The sequence below is a fragment of the Electrophorus electricus genome, chromosome 3 (genome assembly GCF_013358815.1).
Source record: "Electrophorus electricus isolate fEleEle1 chromosome 3, fEleEle1.pri, whole genome shotgun sequence".
Classification (NCBI taxonomy): domain Eukaryota; kingdom Metazoa; phylum Chordata; class Actinopteri; order Gymnotiformes; family Gymnotidae; genus Electrophorus; species Electrophorus electricus.
Window position 1 is genome coordinate 17,919,921 of NC_049537.1, and position 20,186 is coordinate 17,940,106.

The 20,186-nt window shown below is 37.8% G+C and overlaps 1 protein-coding gene across 1 annotated transcript; it reads right to left on the bottom strand.

Moving 5' to 3' along the window:
* Window positions 1-248: 248 nt before the first annotated feature.
* On the bottom strand, window positions 249-5,124 carry zfp36l1b (zinc finger protein 36, C3H type-like 1b). Its single transcript, XM_027000764.2, has 2 exons — window positions 4,909-5,124; window positions 249-3,679 (listed from the first exon to the last, which is right to left on the bottom strand). The coding sequence occupies exons 1-2, from the start codon at window positions 4,957-4,959 to the stop codon at window positions 2,681-2,683; spliced, it is 1,050 nt and encodes a 349-aa protein (XP_026856565.2). The 5' UTR covers window positions 4,960-5,124; the 3' UTR covers window positions 249-2,680.
* Window positions 5,125-20,186: the final 15,062 nt, after the last annotated feature.

The following is a 20,186-nucleotide window of genomic DNA, read 5'->3' on the forward strand; positions in this document are numbered from 1 at the left end:
TGCCATAGCTTACAAGTGCAGTCAGAGGGAAGATAACAGCCAAACACGACTCTCCCAGCCTTACAGAGGGCAACAGCCTTTTCCTGTCTCATGTTGCATGTTTGCATTAAAAGCACATCACTTTATTTGAAGAATGATTTCAGTTTTTTAGGGGAGAAACCTTATCGAAGGAGAAAGTTAAAATAATGTTACATAATGAGATAAGTAATGGATAAGTAACAGATCAGAATCAGCCAGATGCTTGCAGATAAAAGTAAATGTTTTTAATGATGAAAGGGCGATCCAGTAACAGACAACAGGTCAAAGTCAAAACCAGTAAAATGAGAATTCCAAACCAAAAGGTACACCAGGAAGAGAGTCAGAAACAGTCCAAGTCAAAGCCAGAGAAAAAACACAAATACAAGCTACCAAATCCAACAGGGAAAATCCAAAAGCCAGTCAGGAAACAGGCGAGGACAAAACACAATGAACCACTCAGTATGCACTGAAATAACAAGGGCAATACTTCATACTGGAATAAACGCAACACAAGTCTTAATAGCCACGGCAATGAGGAACAGTTGTACATAATTAATATTCTGATGAGGATGAATGTGAGCTTGATGTTGATTTGGGTGATGGTTGACTGTAGAAGTACACCTGATTCTCCTGGGGATTCTGGGAAGGGTTGTATGGCTCTGACAGGCTTATGGTGCCAGAGGGAGGAATGACACAAGGGCAGCAATTTTTTAAAACTGTATTCTCTGAGCAAGGATTCTTGAAGCATTTGGTCAACAGTATTCCAACTTTTTACTAATATGACTGTCTTTATTTATTTAACCTTTATTAAAAAAATACAAACACCTTTCTCTGGATGGCCTGATGCTGAGCTGATATCAGTCACACATTTAGAAAGAATATATTACATTTTACAAATATGAATTGGTTTGGTTTATATTGCAGTTTGTCATCACAAAAGACACAACATGAACTACTGTAGTGAGCTTCCTCGGCTGCTACAATAGGATACATTCAAAAGGTGCTCTCAAATTCAGTCCTGTTAACCTTTACTTTTCTAACAATCTTTCTAAACATTCTTCTGGCATGTACAGGTGGCTAGAATGATCTAAAAATACATCTTTGTGGAAGCACATCATGTGTAAGAGACACTAATGGAAAAGATGACCTTGAATTGTTGATGAAAGATTAAAAAATAACCAAAGTAAATACACAGAGGCATATTTACAGTAATTCTCTTAACAGTGATCTATTTTAGATGCATGACAGTGTGCTTAAAGTTGCAAAGTGCCATCAACACATGAGATTTGTTTTATATTGATTTAGGTGATTTGTCCTTGCCAATATCAAGAAAAATCAGTGCTTTGAGACTCCTATCCTAAACACTGCAGTTAAAGGAATAGGACTGTTGTCAAGAAAACTCAGGCTACATTCCACATGGTCATCATCACATTACAGGAGATCAGAGAGTCACACAAACACACACACAAAATAAAACTGCAGTCCAACATCAGGGAGGGAAAAAGTAAATGAAATGCAACATTTTGTTTAAATTAAATTAAATTTTGCACTTCAAAACATATCATTGTGTTCTTACAATATGTCATTTCAGTTTCATATATTAATTGTGGAAACACAAGTCTACACAATTTTATTATTAATACAGGTAGTCATAATTTATGATAAAACAATAAAATATATTTTATATTTTATCAAGATAAATACAAACCAAAAAATGCTTACAATCAGTAATAAATAATTTTATAAGTTAAATAAGCCCTGCCAAGATAAACCTTCAGTCTGAAAGTTTTTACAAAGAACAAATATGAACAATAATAAAATTGCTGTAATAATAATAATAATAATATATTAACCATAATACATGTAGTAATTTTGAATTAATGACTGAACATTTTGTTGTGCTAAATGGAGGAAAATTAGACACTTGACAATTAAACACTGTGAAGTTGACTGAGTCTGTCAAACAAGAGAGGAAGGGAAAGTTGACTAAAGTTCTTGTTCATAGCTGAAAACTATAGCATACACCACTCAGGTATCTTATATTTTTGGGACTGTTACTATGGCAGCAACACATACTGACTGACATCTTAGAACCACAAGAAAACATTTCACATCTCTGTTGATTCTTTGCAAAACATCCAAGTTTTGTATAGAAAAAGTAGCACAAGGTCTAGGCACTTTACATAATGGAAGGCCATTTCTTTTAGCCATTTAACAGAGACTTACCTGAGGTTATGGACATTGGGAGCTGCTTATTGCATTCCCTAGTTTTTTTTGTAGGAAGGCCTGCTGTACTGGGAAGAGGCTTCAATGCAATGCCATAATATCTGGTTAAACAAGATTCTTTTACATTTTACCTTGTTACAAGGACCTTGTCATGTTCACTATATTTGTATTTTGGTTTTTCATGCAAAGAGAGAAACGTAGATATCACATAAATACCAACCTTACTACTGTTTTGTATTAAAATGGACTGTTGGGCCCGTGAGGCTCAAGTCAGTGCTACTTACGGAACTAAGGATTCTGGTTTGAATCAGTAGCTATGAAAAACACTTTACTGCTACATCCATCCACTTCTCTGCTGTAAACAACGGAGAGGAGGGAACGATATGGTGGCAATCATGCTATCTCTACATTCACAAATCCTCAATCTCACTCACTCCTAATCATCAGAAATGGACAGCCGGCTGAAAATGGGGAGTCTGCGTGTAGCATCTAGCACTGGAGATTCAGAATCACTGTAGCTGCCCAAACTGCTCTGGTAACTGTCAGGGTCAGAGAGGGAGTCTGTTGGACTTGGAGGGGATTGTGACATTGGGCACATAAAGGGCATGGTGGGTGAGGGCAGGGCAGGCATGTCCAGGGCTGGAGGCCCATCTATGTTTGGCCCAAACAGGCTGCCAAACTCCTGGCTAGAGTAGGTGGAGGTGCTCCCTGGCCACTCTGTCAGTTCCTCCATGGAAAACAAGGGTGGGGGTGTAATCGAGGTGGGGTTGTCTGTGGTCCCCCTGAAGCTAGGAAACCAAGCAAAGCTCCAGCTGTGCTGGAGGCATGGGCACTCCAGCTTGTTGAAGGTGAGAGGGGGAGGCCCATAGCACTCCTCTGCATTGTGGATGAAATGGCAGCGTGAACCATAGGGACAGAAGCCGATGGTGTGGAAGGTGCGGCATGGCTCTGTCTTGTATTTGGGATGGCGGCTCAGGCTGCGCAGCTCATGCAGCCCATGAGCAAATTGGCACTTATCGCCATACTTACAGGAGCCGTTCTCCTCAAAGGGCCTGCACATCTCAGTTTTGTAGCGGCTGGAGATAGTCTGGCTGCTCCCACCACTATTAACGCAGCTAGAAGTCGTTGGCTTCAGCCACTCCCTGGTTTCAGAGTAAGAGCGCTCTCGGAAACGGTTCTCCTTGTTGTTGCTGCCATTTTTAAGGGTTGGGGTATCCATCTTGAAGCTGCTCGTAAGATGGTTTGTGCTACATTTGGAGCTGTGTATAGATTCAGAGTGGCGGCACTGGTAAAGTCTCACTGCAGAGGCTCTGATGACGTTTCTGTCCAACAGAGAGGCAGCAGAGGTGGAGAAAGGTCTGTCAGCACCAGTACAGAAGATAGACTCCACCTGTGGCTGAGCAAAGCCACTGCTGTAGCTCAGCAGTTCACTGGTCTGAAAATAATAAGCATCAGAGGAGATTGCTAAAACTGGACATTCAGCTGGATCCTCACTGTGTTGGAGATGGACCTGAAGATGCTTTACCATCATCTTATATCTTATGTGGTAAGATAGGACAACAGGAACAACAGTAGCAGTTAAAGCTGTCAGTGTTCAGGGCTCACTTAGAATCTGTTCTTAAACTTCAACCTGTCTTATTCCACACCTTCAGTATACATTTTTATTCAACCATAAATAACACCTTTAGGAGGGGATGATACACCATCACCACCTGCTAGAGTCATGGTGACTATAATTTTGCACTCAGAAGAGTATGTCCCTCATGAGTACAGATAATAGTCCTTTAAAACATTTAGCTAAAAAAAAGTCTTATTATTATATAGCTCCATTGAAGATTAAATGACTGAAAAGAGCTAGTAATAAAGGTCCCAGAACTGGTTTTAAAAATTAGGGTACAACCTTTCATACACTGGGATTTGTCCTAAGAATCATATAAATAGTGATATTAACTAATTTTTTTTGAACAACATAAACAATGTTTTCAAGGTAACTTTAATTAAGGTATTAGTAGGCTAGTAATTATCCTTCTTAAATATTTGTATTATAATAAAAACATAAGAAAGACGATATTTATACAAAAATAAGTGTAATGTGTATCCAAAACCCATACCATGAAATAGAATGTCCATTGAGTTTGCAATTATATGCAATTATATTTACATTTAATATGCAATTATAATATGGAAATGAATCAATGACATGTTTCTGTAATAAACATTCAAGATGAACTGTTGCTTAGGTCAATCAATATACTATTCCAATTTAACAACGAAAATTACTTATACTGAAACTCAAATCCTGTTCAGCCTCATTTTGTAGGGAAACAGCGGCCCAGCTATTTGGTTAACTGGCTGATCGAGTCAATCGCAATCATAACATACATATGTGATGCGTAAAACCGAGATTAAAAGCGTGAAGTGAGGCTAGTGTCATTTTGCGAGTCTTAATCTTTTCTTAATCTATTATTATAGATCATGAGACACCATCTTAAGAAGGGGGAATAATCCAAGATTGAACGCTCTTGGCTCAACTGTTGCAAGATTGCGTCTACAAAAAAGTACAGTGTGCATTTTTCAGTTTGAAATACACGAGTTGTTTTTACAGCCTGTATCGAACGGTCTAGCACAATAAATGTACAAAATAGATCAGTTAAAAATGCATACCTTATTCGTCATTTCGAAGTCGAAGAAATGAGATCCAACAGTTGCCGTCATTACTGCTGATCGAGTATATCTGAAGTAGTTACAAGTTGACAAAATGATGTGTTTTAAGGCACGATGGGTATATTCCTGGGTTTGTGGAACTTGCGTCCCGCAAAAAAGCCCCCTGTCCTGAGAAAGTTCAGCGCATTTCCTTTATAAAAACTAGCACAGTTTTCTTCAAAGAGAGGGAGGGAGGGATTTTTCTCGGTGATGAACGCTTGGATATCGGTGATAACTCCTCCTCTTTTCCGCACGTCTCTCATGGTTTGACAGTCAGAACACGCCAACTTCAGGCAGTTTCAATCTCATAGCTGTAAAGACATAACCACTGCTTGACTGTTTTTCTTCCTAAAGTGAGACACCACGTGTCACTTCAGAAATATTTCACAGTTCCTAAATTAAACTTAATATTTTCAGATTGATCTTTTTTTATTTAAATAAAAAAAAAATATATATATATATATATATTTATTTTATTAAGGTGAAATAAGATGTAATGATAAAATGTGCAACATAGTCCCTTTTAACACTTCAAATATGAATACATGCTAAAGCTATGTAACAAATGACTTTAATAAATTTGTAACTTGTCAATTCAGTACCTCAGGAGGTCTCTACCCACCCTGTGTGCTATAGTGTATTTTTGTTTTGGCGGTCTTGGCTTTGGGCCCTGATTGTTTGCAGGAGGTTTGTGGTCAAGCTTTCTATGCCTCTGTTAGTTTTTGGTTGCATTCTGCTGTTTTCCACAAAAGTCTAAACAGTTTCCACACATTCATTTAAGCAGTCCTATCTCCACACACCCATACATCCATATAGCCTCTCAGCAAAATCCTGAACTCTCTGATTGCATGGAATATTTAGAGAAGCATTTCTCAAGGTCACCACTCAGCTCATCTGTGGTCTTGCTTGAAAGCACAATCCATGGAATATTCAGATTATTTTGTGTCCATTATCTTGCCAGACAACTGAGATGTACATTAATTTTTTAAGCAGTTAATCAGGGAGCAAATAATTTTCATGAGGCCTTAAAAATGTATCATACAGCAAACGTTCCTCCCTCTGAGGAGTTTGAATATGACTCTCAATTTGTAAAACAGATTTTTGTATCTTGACTTTAAAAGGCATTGTACAGTGGATACCTGAGAGATGGAGAGAATCCTGAAATTTTAAAGCCTGAAAAAAGTCAAAAGAATGTGCTTTAGATCTCTGCAGCAGTACAGCACACTGCAGTTCCATATCTGTCTCTCCTTTTTAAATTATGATCTTGTAGAACAAAAAGGTCATACTCAAGGCACACGAGCAAACTCCAGATGTGGTGTAATGCAAGTTCCCAAGTCAGATTAATTTGTGTTTCTCTTCTGAATGGGTATGTCAGAGCACTGGGTCTTTTACAGTCTTGCTGGAGGGCACAGTTCATGCTTTCTTCCCAAGGCTGTTCAAATATTTAGTTAATTAATATTAATATTCATATTATTCTCTCAGAACTTCCAATTGCCTAAGAGCAGTAAAAAGAAAAGGCAATGCAAAAAGGTTGCTCAAATTTAGAATGCCTTTGCAATAATAAACATATAATGGACAACCATATCAGCAAAAGACCCTGCAGAGCTCCTGCTTGCTGTAAGACATAGATAAGATGTCCCTGTAGCTTCTTACACACATCCAGTGGCTCTGAGAAGGAGGATGAATAAGAATATGAGAGCAACAGTATGGGCAGCCAACAGCCTCACAGAGCCAAGCAGCAAAGGAAAACACAGCAGTCAACTGTTCAGTACCACAGTGTATTCAACAAAAAAATAAAATGTTTTGCATTTGAACTGGACTCAAAGCCCTGTAGATATTATGTGTGATATATGTTTTAGACTAAGCTCATTGTACTATAAATAAGATAAAATGTCTTGGACCTATATAAACTCAGAGTTGTCTACAGTTTCTTGTGTCCCCTTTGGGAGTGCACTGACTAGAGCACATATTATAGGCTTCCAGTGATAATAACTGTTCATTTTCCACTTCTCCCCAATTAGCTGAGAGGGAGGGTTTGGTCCAAAAGCTCCAGAAGCAATTGGTTGTTTCCCCTCAAGAGAGCTGCAGCTCTGGTTTTTGGGCTGGGAGTTTTCAGGCCTTGGGCAATATGACCCATTTGAACAAGTCCTGAGTGTTTAGGGTGCCTACACTGTGTGGCCACCACTCAAAGAACTTCCACAATCGTTTGTGTAAGGCTAATAAAAGGATTCAGGGGATTTTTTCATCTTTGGCTAATACAGGTTGACACAACCATGGATCCTAAGAAGACACATATTATTTATAAACCTTGTAAAAACAAATCTATGAAAGACAAGCATAAATGTTTGTTGAATGTTGCAGTAGGCCAAGGGGAGTGTGCACTTTCGGTCATGCTGGATTGAGTATTGTCTGGTCCTCTCGTTTTAATTTATATGAAGCAAACTGGCTTTTTCTGTCATTTACTACCACAAATTGTCAGTTCATCAGCTGTAAAATACATAAACTGTGTCATTTATTTTAGAACTGGAAAAAGTGTATGAACAATTAAGATTTATTTGAATCTTCATACAGTTTTCCTGCACAGCACAGCACAGTACAATAGCTCTCTTGTAATTTGACACACACTTTACTATTTACTATTGACAATCATATTTTTCCTTGTTTTCTATTGTTATCTGTGTGGAAATCCCATGTTTTTTTCAACCTGTGTTCTCTAAAAGGGCTCTTAAAAATATTTGACTACTGACTTGGTTGGCTTTTGCAATTGAATGTAGACTGGTTAATTTTGCAGTTCACTATTAATTTAGTGTTTTGGATGTCACCATGTTTGAGACCAGAGAGAGAGAGAGAGAGAGAGAGAGAGAGAATGGGAATTTTGTCTGACATGGGAAGTTCATTAATGTGAGGAAGCCAGCTGTGACTGATTTTACTATGGTATTTTATTTTGACAAAAGCCCATGGGGCGATAAGAGCATATATTTTTAAACTTGATTGTTGGCAAAGTTTCACCATTTACAGAGCTGGACTGGAGGTTACCTTTAAGTACAAGAACTATTTAGTTTTTTTACTTGCATGTTTTTGTTTCCATCTTTCATATAAAGACCCTCCCTTTATGAAAGGAGACATGGGTCTTTTTATGAAAGGAGACATGGGTCTTTTCAGTATTTGGTGGTGCTATATAGCAGCAGTTTAAGCAAAACAAAATATCTATAAAGCCTTTATAAATACTGTAGCACTATTGAACTTTTTCTAGATATTTTGTTATTTTAATGAATGAATAATGTTACACTTATATAGCACTTTAGCAGAACCCAAGGACAATCAACACATCTTACAATCAACAACAATTTTTATATCCAGTCAACAAGCTTATTTTATTTAATAAAACACTATTCCTATCTGTGCATTGTTAAGATCTTGGACAGCTACTACAAAGTTTGAATGACTGTATACATCACCACAACTCATAAAATGAGTAAAAAAAAAAAACAGGAAACAATTTGTTGCTTAGATTAAAGATGATATGGAAAGGTCATCTTATATATAGAGAGAGGAAATAAAAAAATAGATGAGTTAGAAAGAAGGGGTAGGGTACAAAGTCTGGAGAATGAGAGAGAGAGATTGGGTAAAGTGGTTGGAGAAAGGGTGGTGTTGTGCCTCTGGAATGTGGGGGGCCACTCATGCTGAGACTGATTTTCTCATTTCTCTCTGCTGTAATATAAGGAGATGTTTTTTTGTTTGTTTGTTTGTTTTTTTGGTCACAGGCCTGGGCCATGCTCAAGCTGATTGTGTGCATATGTATTTTTGAGTACTTGTGATGCTGTGTCCTTGAAAAGACCAAATCTACCCAGGTAGGAGGAAGCATAAAAATGTCAAAACTTTAAAGCTCATTTCCAGCCATTGTAAAATATTAGAAAATTAACTCGAGATTATATTTTTATTTATTTTTAAAATATTGTTTTTGCAAAGTTGTCATGACTTTGCTGACATGTTGTGTGTATGCTTTAATTGACACGTGATCAAAGTCAAGTTTATTTATATTTACATTTACATTTACGGAATTTAGCAGACGCGCTTATCCAGAGCGACTTACAAAAGTGCTTTGTCATTTACTCATAGAATATATCCTAGTACAGTACAGTAGGTTAGAATCAAACATTCCAATGAACTAGAATACTGTAGAATACAGGGATGAATGCTGATAGCTAGAAGTACAAAATACATAAGGTCTATCATAAACAATGACAAGTGCAATAAACAATAAGTGCTACAGTTTGTTAAACAACATAAACAATACCCTACAATAAGTATTAATTTAGTCAGTCAACATGGGAGCAGTGTTAGTTGTCCTTTAAATATTCTGCAAATAGATGGGTGTTCAGTCTGCATTAGAAGACTGCAAGGGACTCTGCTGTCTGGACAGCAAGTGGGAGTTCATTCCACCATCTTGGAGCCAGGTCAGAATATAGTCTCGATGATTGTCTTCCATGAGGCCTAAAGCACACTATTTCAAGCCAAGCCAAACTTGAGGTTCGAAGTACTCGAGGTATGGATCGGGCTTTGACCATTGACCTCATGTATGAAGGGGCTGGTCCATTTTTGACTTTGTAGGCAAGCATCAAGGTTTTAAATCTGATGTGTGCAGCTACAGGGAGCCAATGAAGGAAGCACAGCAGTGGAGTAATGTGTGAACTTTGGAAGATTGAAGACCATTCGTGCTGCTGCATTCTGTACAAGTTGTAGAAGTTTGATTTATATAGTGCTTTTTACAGCACAAGTTGTCACAAAGCAGCTTTACAAATGTATGGGTCCATATCCCTAATGAGCAAGCCAAGGCTGACGTAGGCAAGGACAAACTCCATATGTAGGGATTAGAAATAAACCTTGGGAAGACCAAGACTCAAGAGGGAACCCTTCCTCCACTGGGCAGTCCAGCTAGTACCAGTCCATACTTTATCATGAAACTTTTAGTCCTAGTAGCTAGTTCAGTGATGTGGATCCTCAGTCACTCCAGTGGGTCTATGGTGGGTGGGCGAGGGTGCTTCGGCTGGCAAAACTGGAACATTTTCTAGATGTTTTGTTGCCGATGAGCATGACTAGTCCAGTGTTGGCATCATCTATGCAGTAGCATGCAAATAGAACAAAAAGATATAGATTAGATTTGTCAAGGTATACATTACATGAACAGTCCATATACAGTGCATGAGCCAGCGATTAGTATGTGGCTCCAGCAGGTTTATCTATAGCAACACAACTAAAAGGGAGGGCCTGAGGGTGACCACATTCCTGATCATCCAGATTATCATCACAAACTTGTCAGCAGATGAGGGTGACTGGACAACAGTAAGGTAATAAAAACTGTTTACAGGAAAAAAAGATGTTTAAACATTGAATTAGAAATATTAATAATATAAAACATAAAAGATCATTAAAAAAAAGGAGATTAAGTCATTTTTTAAAATGAGAAGTCTTCTCTTGGAATGTAATGATACCAAGCTCCAACTGGCATAGGTACTGAATATCAATTTGAACATATTGACTAATATATAGTTTGGATATAATGTTGGAGATTCCAAACACTAGTATGTAAAAGAAGGTGGTGTTACATAAGTTACATAATCACTCTTGAAAACTGTATAAAAATTTGGTGTCTTTGTGTGCTTGTCAGACATTTTACAGAGGATGCCTCAATAATGCTTGATGATGTTGATCTGCAATAAAGAACGGAACCAGTTATTCTCTTCAACTAATTCTCAAATTTTTATACTTGAATTAAATAGAAATTATTATGAGGCATACTGAGGAATTTAGGAACAACAACAGCATCAACATCTCAGATTACCAGAAAACTCTATGCCTGGGGGCTCCAGGCTCTGTACATTTATATGCAGAAGGCTAACTGAAAACCTGAGAAAATAAAGTCTTAAGCCTAGATTTAAACATTGGGAGTGTGTCTGAGTCTCAGATTGAAGCTGGAAGGTTGTTCCATAACTGAGGACCTTTATAGGAGAAGCCTCTACCCCTGACTGTAGTCTTACTCATTTTAGGGACTATGAGAAACTTTGCATTTTGAGAGCACAGTACGTGAGGTGGGTTATAGTATTCATTGAGTTCACTCAGACACTGTAGGGCCAGACCATTTAGCTCTTTGTCAAAAATAAATTTTAAAATAGATCTGAAATTTAAGTTGGACCCAGTGCAGAGCTGAAAGAGCAGGACTAATGTAATCAAATTTTCCAGCCCTTGTTAGGACTGTGGCTGCTGCATTCTACATTAGTTGGAGTTTATTTAGTGACATTTTAGAGCATCCAATTAGAAGCCCATTACAGTAATCCAATGTTTATGAGATAAAAGTATGGACCATTTTCTCTATCTGATAAGGAAAGTGTCTCAGTTTAGCAATATTACGTAAATGGAAAAAGGTTTAGTAACATTACATACATGTGTGTTAAATGAAAGGTCAGAGTCAATAGTAACACCTAATTTTTTTTACAACAGATTTGGTTGTTACTGAAAAGCCATTAAGGTTTAGAAGAATATTAGATACATTGCTTCTTGCAGCTTTAGGTCCAAGCAATAGCATATTGGTCTTATCGCAATTTAGAAGGAGAAAGTTAGTCAGCATCCAGTTTTTTACTTTACACAGTCCTCAGTTTTGTTAATAGTATGGACATCATCAGGATTAGAAGATACATACATAACTGAGTATTGTCCATGTAGCAATGGCAGCTAATACCACGCTTATAAATCATTGTGCCTAATGGTAGCATATGTAATGAGAATAATATGGGACCCAGTACTGACCCTTGTGGGACACGATCTTTTACTATTCTGAGCTCAGAGCATTCATTATGTACAATGACAAATTTATAATGATCTGTCAGATAATATTTGAACCAAGAGAGTGGTTGACCTCTAATACCAACAAGTGTATCCAGCCTTTCCAGTAAGATGTTGTGATCAAGGGTGTTGAAAGCAGCACTAAGATCTAAAAGTATAGGAAAAGGTCATTTTTCCATGCCACTTTAAATTCCTCTAATTTAGTATTTTGCCATTTACATTCCATCATTCATATGGCTTGTTTGAGACTATGATTGATGTGACCAGGAAAAGGTGGCATATGAAAGGTTATGTTCTATTGGAGCAAGTGAGAGCAAGTGAGAATGCTACATTTCGAAGTCTGGTGGGCACAAAATAAGCAGACCCCTCATAACAGGTTGCTCTCAATCTGCTTCCATACAGACTCTGGTGTTATTTATTTTAAATATAAACGCAGTAGTTTTCAGCGGTTAGTTTAATTTTACAGCAGTCTCCTTTAGATATTGACAATTGTACTAATTACAACTGGCACATAATTATTGTGGCCAATATTCAGCAGCTGTCTGAGTTTGTCCTTCTTGTCTTTTGACCCTTATCAGCTTTTATGGGAAAGAAAGCCAAACATTCACAATTTGTGACATCTGTGACAATTACAGATGGAAACATGTTACTACCAATTTTTTTTTTGTCTGAATGTGTCTCCATTTGAAAATTAATGCAACAACCAATTTTTGCAGGAAATTTCATCATCATAAAGTATTTTATTGCTAAAATTCAGTTTGATGGAAATGAACTAACAAATCGATTATAAATCATAAATACTCTTTAGAAATATGATTTTAATGCTGACAAAACTCAGAACCTGCTTTCTAGCATGTAGGCCATCTCTTTGACATGATTGGTTGTAATTATTTAATCATATTTTTACTTGTTTAGCAGGCATCAAGGGCTAAATAATATGCACACACTGCAAAATGTTATTAGTCCAAATTACATGATGCCACTGTTAGTGAAACCCAACCACATACAGATATATCTGCAAGGAGGCAGAGAACTAGAAAGAGCTGGAAAAAGGAACATAGAAACCCAAAACATGCATACACTCAATTGTTTACATTCTAGAAAAAGCATAAGATATAATGGTATCTTTACCACTGATGTGATTAAATTACAAGTGGACAATCTGTAAAATTAAACTCCCCAACTTCATACATGGGTGCTGATTGCACCTTCTATCAATAAATACATGATTGATGTTGACTTAAATAGGATTGAAAAATCACTCCAAGTACACCTCAAAATGCTGGAGTGTCAAAATCAAGACTAGGGAATACTTTTCTATAGTAGAACAAACCCATTAATGCTCAGTAAACTTATTGGTGTGAAGTGGGGAGTGTCAGAAAAGAGGTGTGAACAGAAAAATATTTATTCAAAATGAAAGACAAATGATAAACTGTAATTCACAAATGTCACATTTGAATACAAAAGCGGTAGCAAAGCACACGCAACACAGAGTATAGTCAGGAGACTGACCAACAATCTGTGGAGCAAACATGAGGGTTTAAATAAACACACTAATAGACAAGTAACAAATAGTAGGTGCAACAGATAATGAGCTAACAAGAGAGGGGGTTGTAACAACACAAAAACCAAACAGAAGCACATAGTGAGCTTTCACACAGATATCAGATTTTTTTTCTGTTTTGCGCCAAACACCAGACCTTACTGCTCTCTAACTTTTTTTTTGTTCCTTGGGGTTATCTACATCCTACCTGGAATTTGACAACTTCTACTAGACATTGGAGAATACTCTATAATCAAAAACTACATCCAAAGAACTACCTAAAAATTGAAGTAACGTTAACATGCTTCCGTTGTTCAGTTTGCAGAGCTAACATGTTTAGATATTCTTTGTTTGTCCTTACTGATAGTTTTATCTGTGAGAAGTGTAGATTCATTTCTTGTCTGATGGAGAAGATTCTGACGCTAGAGGTGTGCATCCAGACATTAGAAAGTGTTAGACTTATCAAGGAATTAGAAGTACAAGCTCTGGATGCCTTAGGCGAAGTTCACAAGCCCTCAGCACTAGCAATACAGCCGTCGCAGCAGGGCGATTGGGTGACATTATGGTGAAATAGCCGAACTTCCCACAGGAGCACCACACCTCTCCCATTCACGTGTCCAACAGGTTTGCCCCACTCAGCGAGGCACCCACTGAGAAGCCTTTTGAAAGAGCTCTGGTTATAGGGATCTCCACTTTGCGACATGTGAAATTAGCTAGGCCTTTAGGGACACCAGCAGCAATAGTTAGCTGTATAACAGGGGCCAGGGTGCCAGACATTGCAAGTAATCTGTAGGTCTGAGGTAAACATATGTTCTCTAAATTAATCACTCATGTAGGTACTAACAATATATGCCTTCAAAAGTCAGAGTTTACTAAAAATAATGTTGCAGAGGTGTGTCCATTAGTAAAGGCGATGGCCAATGCTGTAGTGTCCTATGAATCCTATGAAGTTGGACCAGTGGTAGTTCAGTGGTACTTGTGGTGTAGTTGGAAAGTTGCTGGTTCAAGCCCCATCATTACCACTGTTGGGCCCTTGAGCAAGACACTTAATGCTCAAGTTGGACTCACTCTTAAATGTAAGTTGCTTTGGATTAAAGTATCAGCTAAATGTAGTATGCTCTGATCCCATCCTAATGTGGTATGGCAATATAATGCAGAGCTGTTGATCTGCTGGATGTCCAAGTGGTGTTTACTAAACAATGTGGGGTGCATAGATAGACACATATGTACATCTTTTGCCCCCCAGCAATAGCTCTGTGCTACTCCCACTTTGGGAACAACTGCCATAAACAATTAATGCTCCCACAGACAATCCTAAAATGTATCTGTGTACCATGTGTTTTTTGATCATCCAGCCCTATGCTCCTGTCTCTTCTGCACACTTTTCCTTTATTTGAATTGTTTTCTAATATTGGTGATTTTCTGTTACTGTCAGTGTTGCCATAGGTTTGGTCAGAACAGGGCTTAGCTTCAGCTGGCATTTTACACTGTCTTGGGCTAAAAATCAACCATAACCACAGCACTGCATATTTCTGTGGCTTTATGGCTGTTTTTTATTGCAAGTGGCACCGCAAAATGTGTCTAAGGATATCATATGTAGGATCCCATACAGAAAAATAACTAGTCAACAAAATAAAATAGAAAAAGAAAATAACTTTTTGTAGTTTGTGTCAGAGCACTTTCCAAGAGATATTAATAATTCTGCATCACACAACCTCACCCTGTTTTATAATAGTTTTTACATGTTGATTTTAAAGTAGGCTTTACAGTGTTTTAGCATATCATTTGATTAAAATGTGATCATATTGACACCAGCAGATCTAAGTTCAGTCAGCCAAGGGCAGTATATCTGCTATCAAACCTAGTGTGACTTCTAATGTACAGTTCTACATGACTACAGAAATAGAGCATGTCTGTAGTCAACCAGCTGTTTTTCCCTCAAGTAATAAGAGAGAACAGATGATTTCTGGGTATCTACATGAGAGTATCCGCAATGTGATGTAGTCACTGCAGGGTAATGCAGCATTTAGAACTGCATTCTTCCCAAAGCACACACTACACAAAATTTTGCTAAGACACAAATCTGCAGTTTCGTTTTCACTATAGATTTCAATATAAACCATTAGCTTGAGGTGTGGTGCACTGCGGATTTAAAGGGGTGTGGTATTAATTTTCTGCTAAGTGGATCAGTGTGCTATCTCCACAGTTATGCATAATCACCGACGTTCATTGTAATTAAAGTCATAATTGTTCTTAAGCATTAAAATCCTGTGTGTGGTGGCAGGCATTTTCTGAACGGAAGATTTGTGGAAAGTTCAAATAAGTGTTAATTTGAATATGCTGCTTCCTATAATCTCTAGCACTCCTCACACACAATGGGAGGGTACATGAGTGTCGGCGAGTTTCCAATAACTCTCGTCTTTCCCCCGCCAAATCTAGCAGGATAACACATATACAAATAAACAGGTTCACATGGGCTCAGACTATGCTGGAAAATATTATTTTGTATTAGCTCTCTTCAGTCCAACTCACTGTGCTCCAACAGACATCTGAGTCTGGTTCTCTGGTTCTGCCATGGATTCCACATGGCTCACTCTTATATGCAGGGCAAAGTCAAGCTCCACTTCACTGCTAGAGCTTACAGTTATCATTAGTTATCATGTTCCAGTGCTGACTCTCAGGATGAACTGCAGCATAGAATGGTCTCAATCTGCACTTTTTAAAACAAATGTCTGCACTGTGTAATTATAGTTACATATTAATAGTGTAACAAAGCAAATCATGACTGGAAAAGCAGCCAATACATAAACGTTTTGTGATGTCTGTTAGAATGTGGGCATCAGGGCTGAATTATCAATCATGTGTATCATCATCAACTATAAGATTAATGTGAGAATATACTGGTTCGCTAAACCATTCTGGTTTTATTCTTCACATCAGTTACACTGTGAACTGAACTCCTTAGTACTGTTCCAAGTGTTTTTATCCCATCACAAGTCATTGGTTTATTTAGTGTAGGCTCTCAATAGACAAGACTCCAATTGGTAGTATGTATAACTGTATGTATGTATGTATAATTCTGACTCATATCAGGTTTAATACCAAAAGGGCAAACACACACGCGCACACACACACACACACACACACACACACACACACACACACACACACACACACACACACACACACACACACACATACACACACACACACACACACACACACACAAATAGAGACTTATAGAGACATACTGATCTCAGAGCATAATTTGCTGTACTTGATGTTTTTTTAGTAATTTTACCACTAAACATATATATCATGCTTACAGGTTTAAGTCAGTGTACAAGAGATTGATATAAAAGGTGGAATTATTGACCTAATGTGTCTGGTGAAGGCAGCATTATCAGATGCACCTGCTAATGCTGGACTCCTCTCTGGACATTCCAGTCCAAGGAAAATAATGCAGGCTGGACTGATATTACAGTAGGACTGATATTACAGTAGTACTCACAGTAAGAGTTAGTATGAAGGCTACTGCAAAAATAGCATACTATAGGTTGTATCCAGGTATTAGAGACAAGAGACATGAATGGAATAGAAAACAAAGAAGGGCTTCACTAGACACACACACACACACACACACACACTCAGAGGCCAGCATAGTTGAAATGGCAGAGCATTATTTATACCAAATATTATATATGAGGGAAGATAAGACAGCACATGTCTGTTCAAGTCAACTGGGGAAAAGATGGTACAGTTTCTGACTGCATAAGTACTGCTTTGCGTCATTCACTTCACCCCTCCAGATTCCCCCTCTTCCTGTTGTGACAACAACATGAGCTAGCTGAATAAACCTAAAACATGTTTTTCACAAAATCAACTCATCAGACAATGAAACAAGAAGACAAAAGTGCCTAGAAATCCACAAAATGACCACAAGTACTCTATAATCACTGAAAGGCCATCATAATCACTAAATTTAACTTTGTGAAGGATCCATAATTGTACTAAATTTTCCTAATTGCAGAGGAATAATTAACTAGATAATATGACTATGACTGCACCTCCCTGACTGTTTAGTATTATAGAGCACATAAAGCTTCTGTACATGCCAGGACATAGTGCCAATGTTAATGTGTGATGTAAAGCTACAAAAAATGAGCTCATCAGTCTGTGTTAAGGGGGTCAGGTTGTGTAAAGACCACCCTTCATGTGATTTGAGGGTGTAGCAGTGCTTTTTTTCATAGTGCTTTTCTCTGACAAACTGACAAACATTACTAAGACTCACTAACCTGGGCGAAACTTTGCATTGAAAAGTGCTGAGAACAAGAATGCATACCAGGAGTTGCGTTGAGTTCATCTGGCCCTCAAACTCGCATTCCTTTCAAGAAATCAAGCCCTCTAGCATGTTCTTTCATGAAAAAGAAATGAGCAGTGGGAATGAAAGGAAAAGGATCACAAAAGATTTTATGGTCACATTTGTCAAGCTTGTCCACGTTGAGCAATGTAAGAAGTATCAGCACTGTGGTTTAACATATTATTTGTAGTATAATTATTTTCTTTCTTTTTTTTTTTACATTTTAATTTTCATTTCTCTAAATGTCAATTTATTATCTTGGCATCATCTGACAAAATACAAATACAAATGTCTGATTCTGTCATTAGGAACATAGTACATTTTTTATTGATTACATAAGCATATTATGTATTATTAAGCAAAGACAGCTTATAGAGGAAACACTCTACATAGAGCTCATGTGCAATGACAGGCATTGGTCACATGTCATATTAGTGGCGTGGGCCGACACAAAACGCTTTTCCCCAAGATCTTAGTCTCATTTTCATAGACTGTGGGACAGGTATCAAGCTCTTTTATAACATATCTTCAGAGTACACTTTCAAAAAGTGGTTGGTACAAAATCAGTCATTTCAGAAAGTGATGTAGATACAGTGTCTCCAGCATACATTACCCCTGTGCTCACTGTATTACCCCAGTCAAGGTCTGGTCTGCAATCTTCTCAGTTTTTCAGTGCTTCTCTCTCTCAGTCTCTCTCTCTCTCTCTCTCTCTCTCTCTCTCTCTCTCTCTCTCCATCTCTCCATCTCTCTGTAACTCTTTTCACTCCTCTATTTGCAAGATGGCTCATGCTTTCATTTCATGGAATGCTTTGCTCTGAGACCAGTTATATTAGTATAAAATCAAATATATAATCATGTGCAGGTTCTATTCTGGAGTGAGTGGGAGTTCTTTTGGAGTTCAGCATACTGAGAGAACAGTGTGATGATAGGAGATGTGCCCCAGTCGCTCCATGCTGAGAGAGCAATGTGCATGCAGTGTGTATTTATGCAGTGAGCAGCCTGACCTGGTTGCCATGACAGCAGAGCCTGTTGACATCATTTCTGTGTGGTGATCTGAGGTAGCAGTTGGAATTATTTTGGTAGAGAATGTTTGGGGTAAAGTTAGGTGGGTGGGTTTCTGGTGACAATTAGGGTTACACTGAGTTCTGAACTGCTACACACAGACCTCTAAAACTAGAGAGGCAGTCTGTCAAACCAACTCAGCTTGACAGAGTTATTTAAACAGCAGGTTATAATGCTCACTTTATCTTATTTTCCTTTTGACATCAGATCTGTGTATTTTCGACAAGATACCAGCATATAATGAAATGTGTGTCAATACATAACTAATCTAGCTTGGAAATGAAAAGATTGTAGTCCATAATTATTCTTTTTTTCACTTATTAGATTTCCAAGAAAAGATCAAATATACAGATGGTGTGCTCATCACATCGTAGATTTAAACCACAAATCCTAATACAATCAAATATGTATACAGCATCTAAAACAATACATTAACCATCTAAGCCTTGGGCCTTGATAATTTCTTTTTGAAACTCTGGGGGTTCAGTTGCCAGGCCAATGTTCACACCCCAGACTACACTACTGAGCCACACCGTTCAGCAAGCCTGACTGAACCTGCTGACCAGTGTGGGTTCTGTGGATCTGTGGCTGGTTAGCGTCCTCTGCAGGCTCAAAGGTAGAGCCTAATTCTTCTTCACTGGTGAAATGTGGCTGTTACCAAGCAATTACTGCGTCCTAAAGGTAACTGCTCAGATGAGTGAGGAGATTGGTGAGAAGCCCACAGCAATATGTGGAAGTTGGAAAGAAATACAGGAACAATCCAATTACTCACAAGCTCTTTCTGTCTGTTCTAATTTATGGATCCAATGTTTTGGCAGTAGGGATAGTAGAGCAAAAGCAACCATTATATTATTTTGAGAATTTTCTAGACAGGTTTATGATCAGAAAGCTTTAAATAGCATCTTAGAAATACCACATGACATGTCTGTCATCATCTGAACATGTGGAAAAGTTCTGGCATAATTTCCAATAGTTATACATGGCCTATGCTGAAGTGCATCTGTATTGTATCAGTCCACTCTACCCATTTAATCAATTATGCTTTTTCTCTTCGCAGTCACCCAGTCATGTAATCTATTGGTCATTGCACTGTAGGAATTCTACATCACCGTTTTGGCGCATGTGTAATTTGTCTCTAGGTTAATAGAACCACCTACTGGAGAGAAGAGTGTACTGCTGCTTAGAGATTTTGGCAGAAATACTTCATTTTATTAATTTCCAAAAGTAAACATATTTAACAACTGCAGCATGTAATTTCAGATTTTATTTGATTTCTGGCCATCTGATCAAATTTTATTACTTCATCAACCATCTTGTACAATCTTGTTCCAAGATTCCTTCAGAATCAAAGTAGCATGATAAATCCACATGAACACACTTGTTTTAAATAGATTAGTCATTTCTGTTTTCTTCTTTATTTGCATTAACACTCAT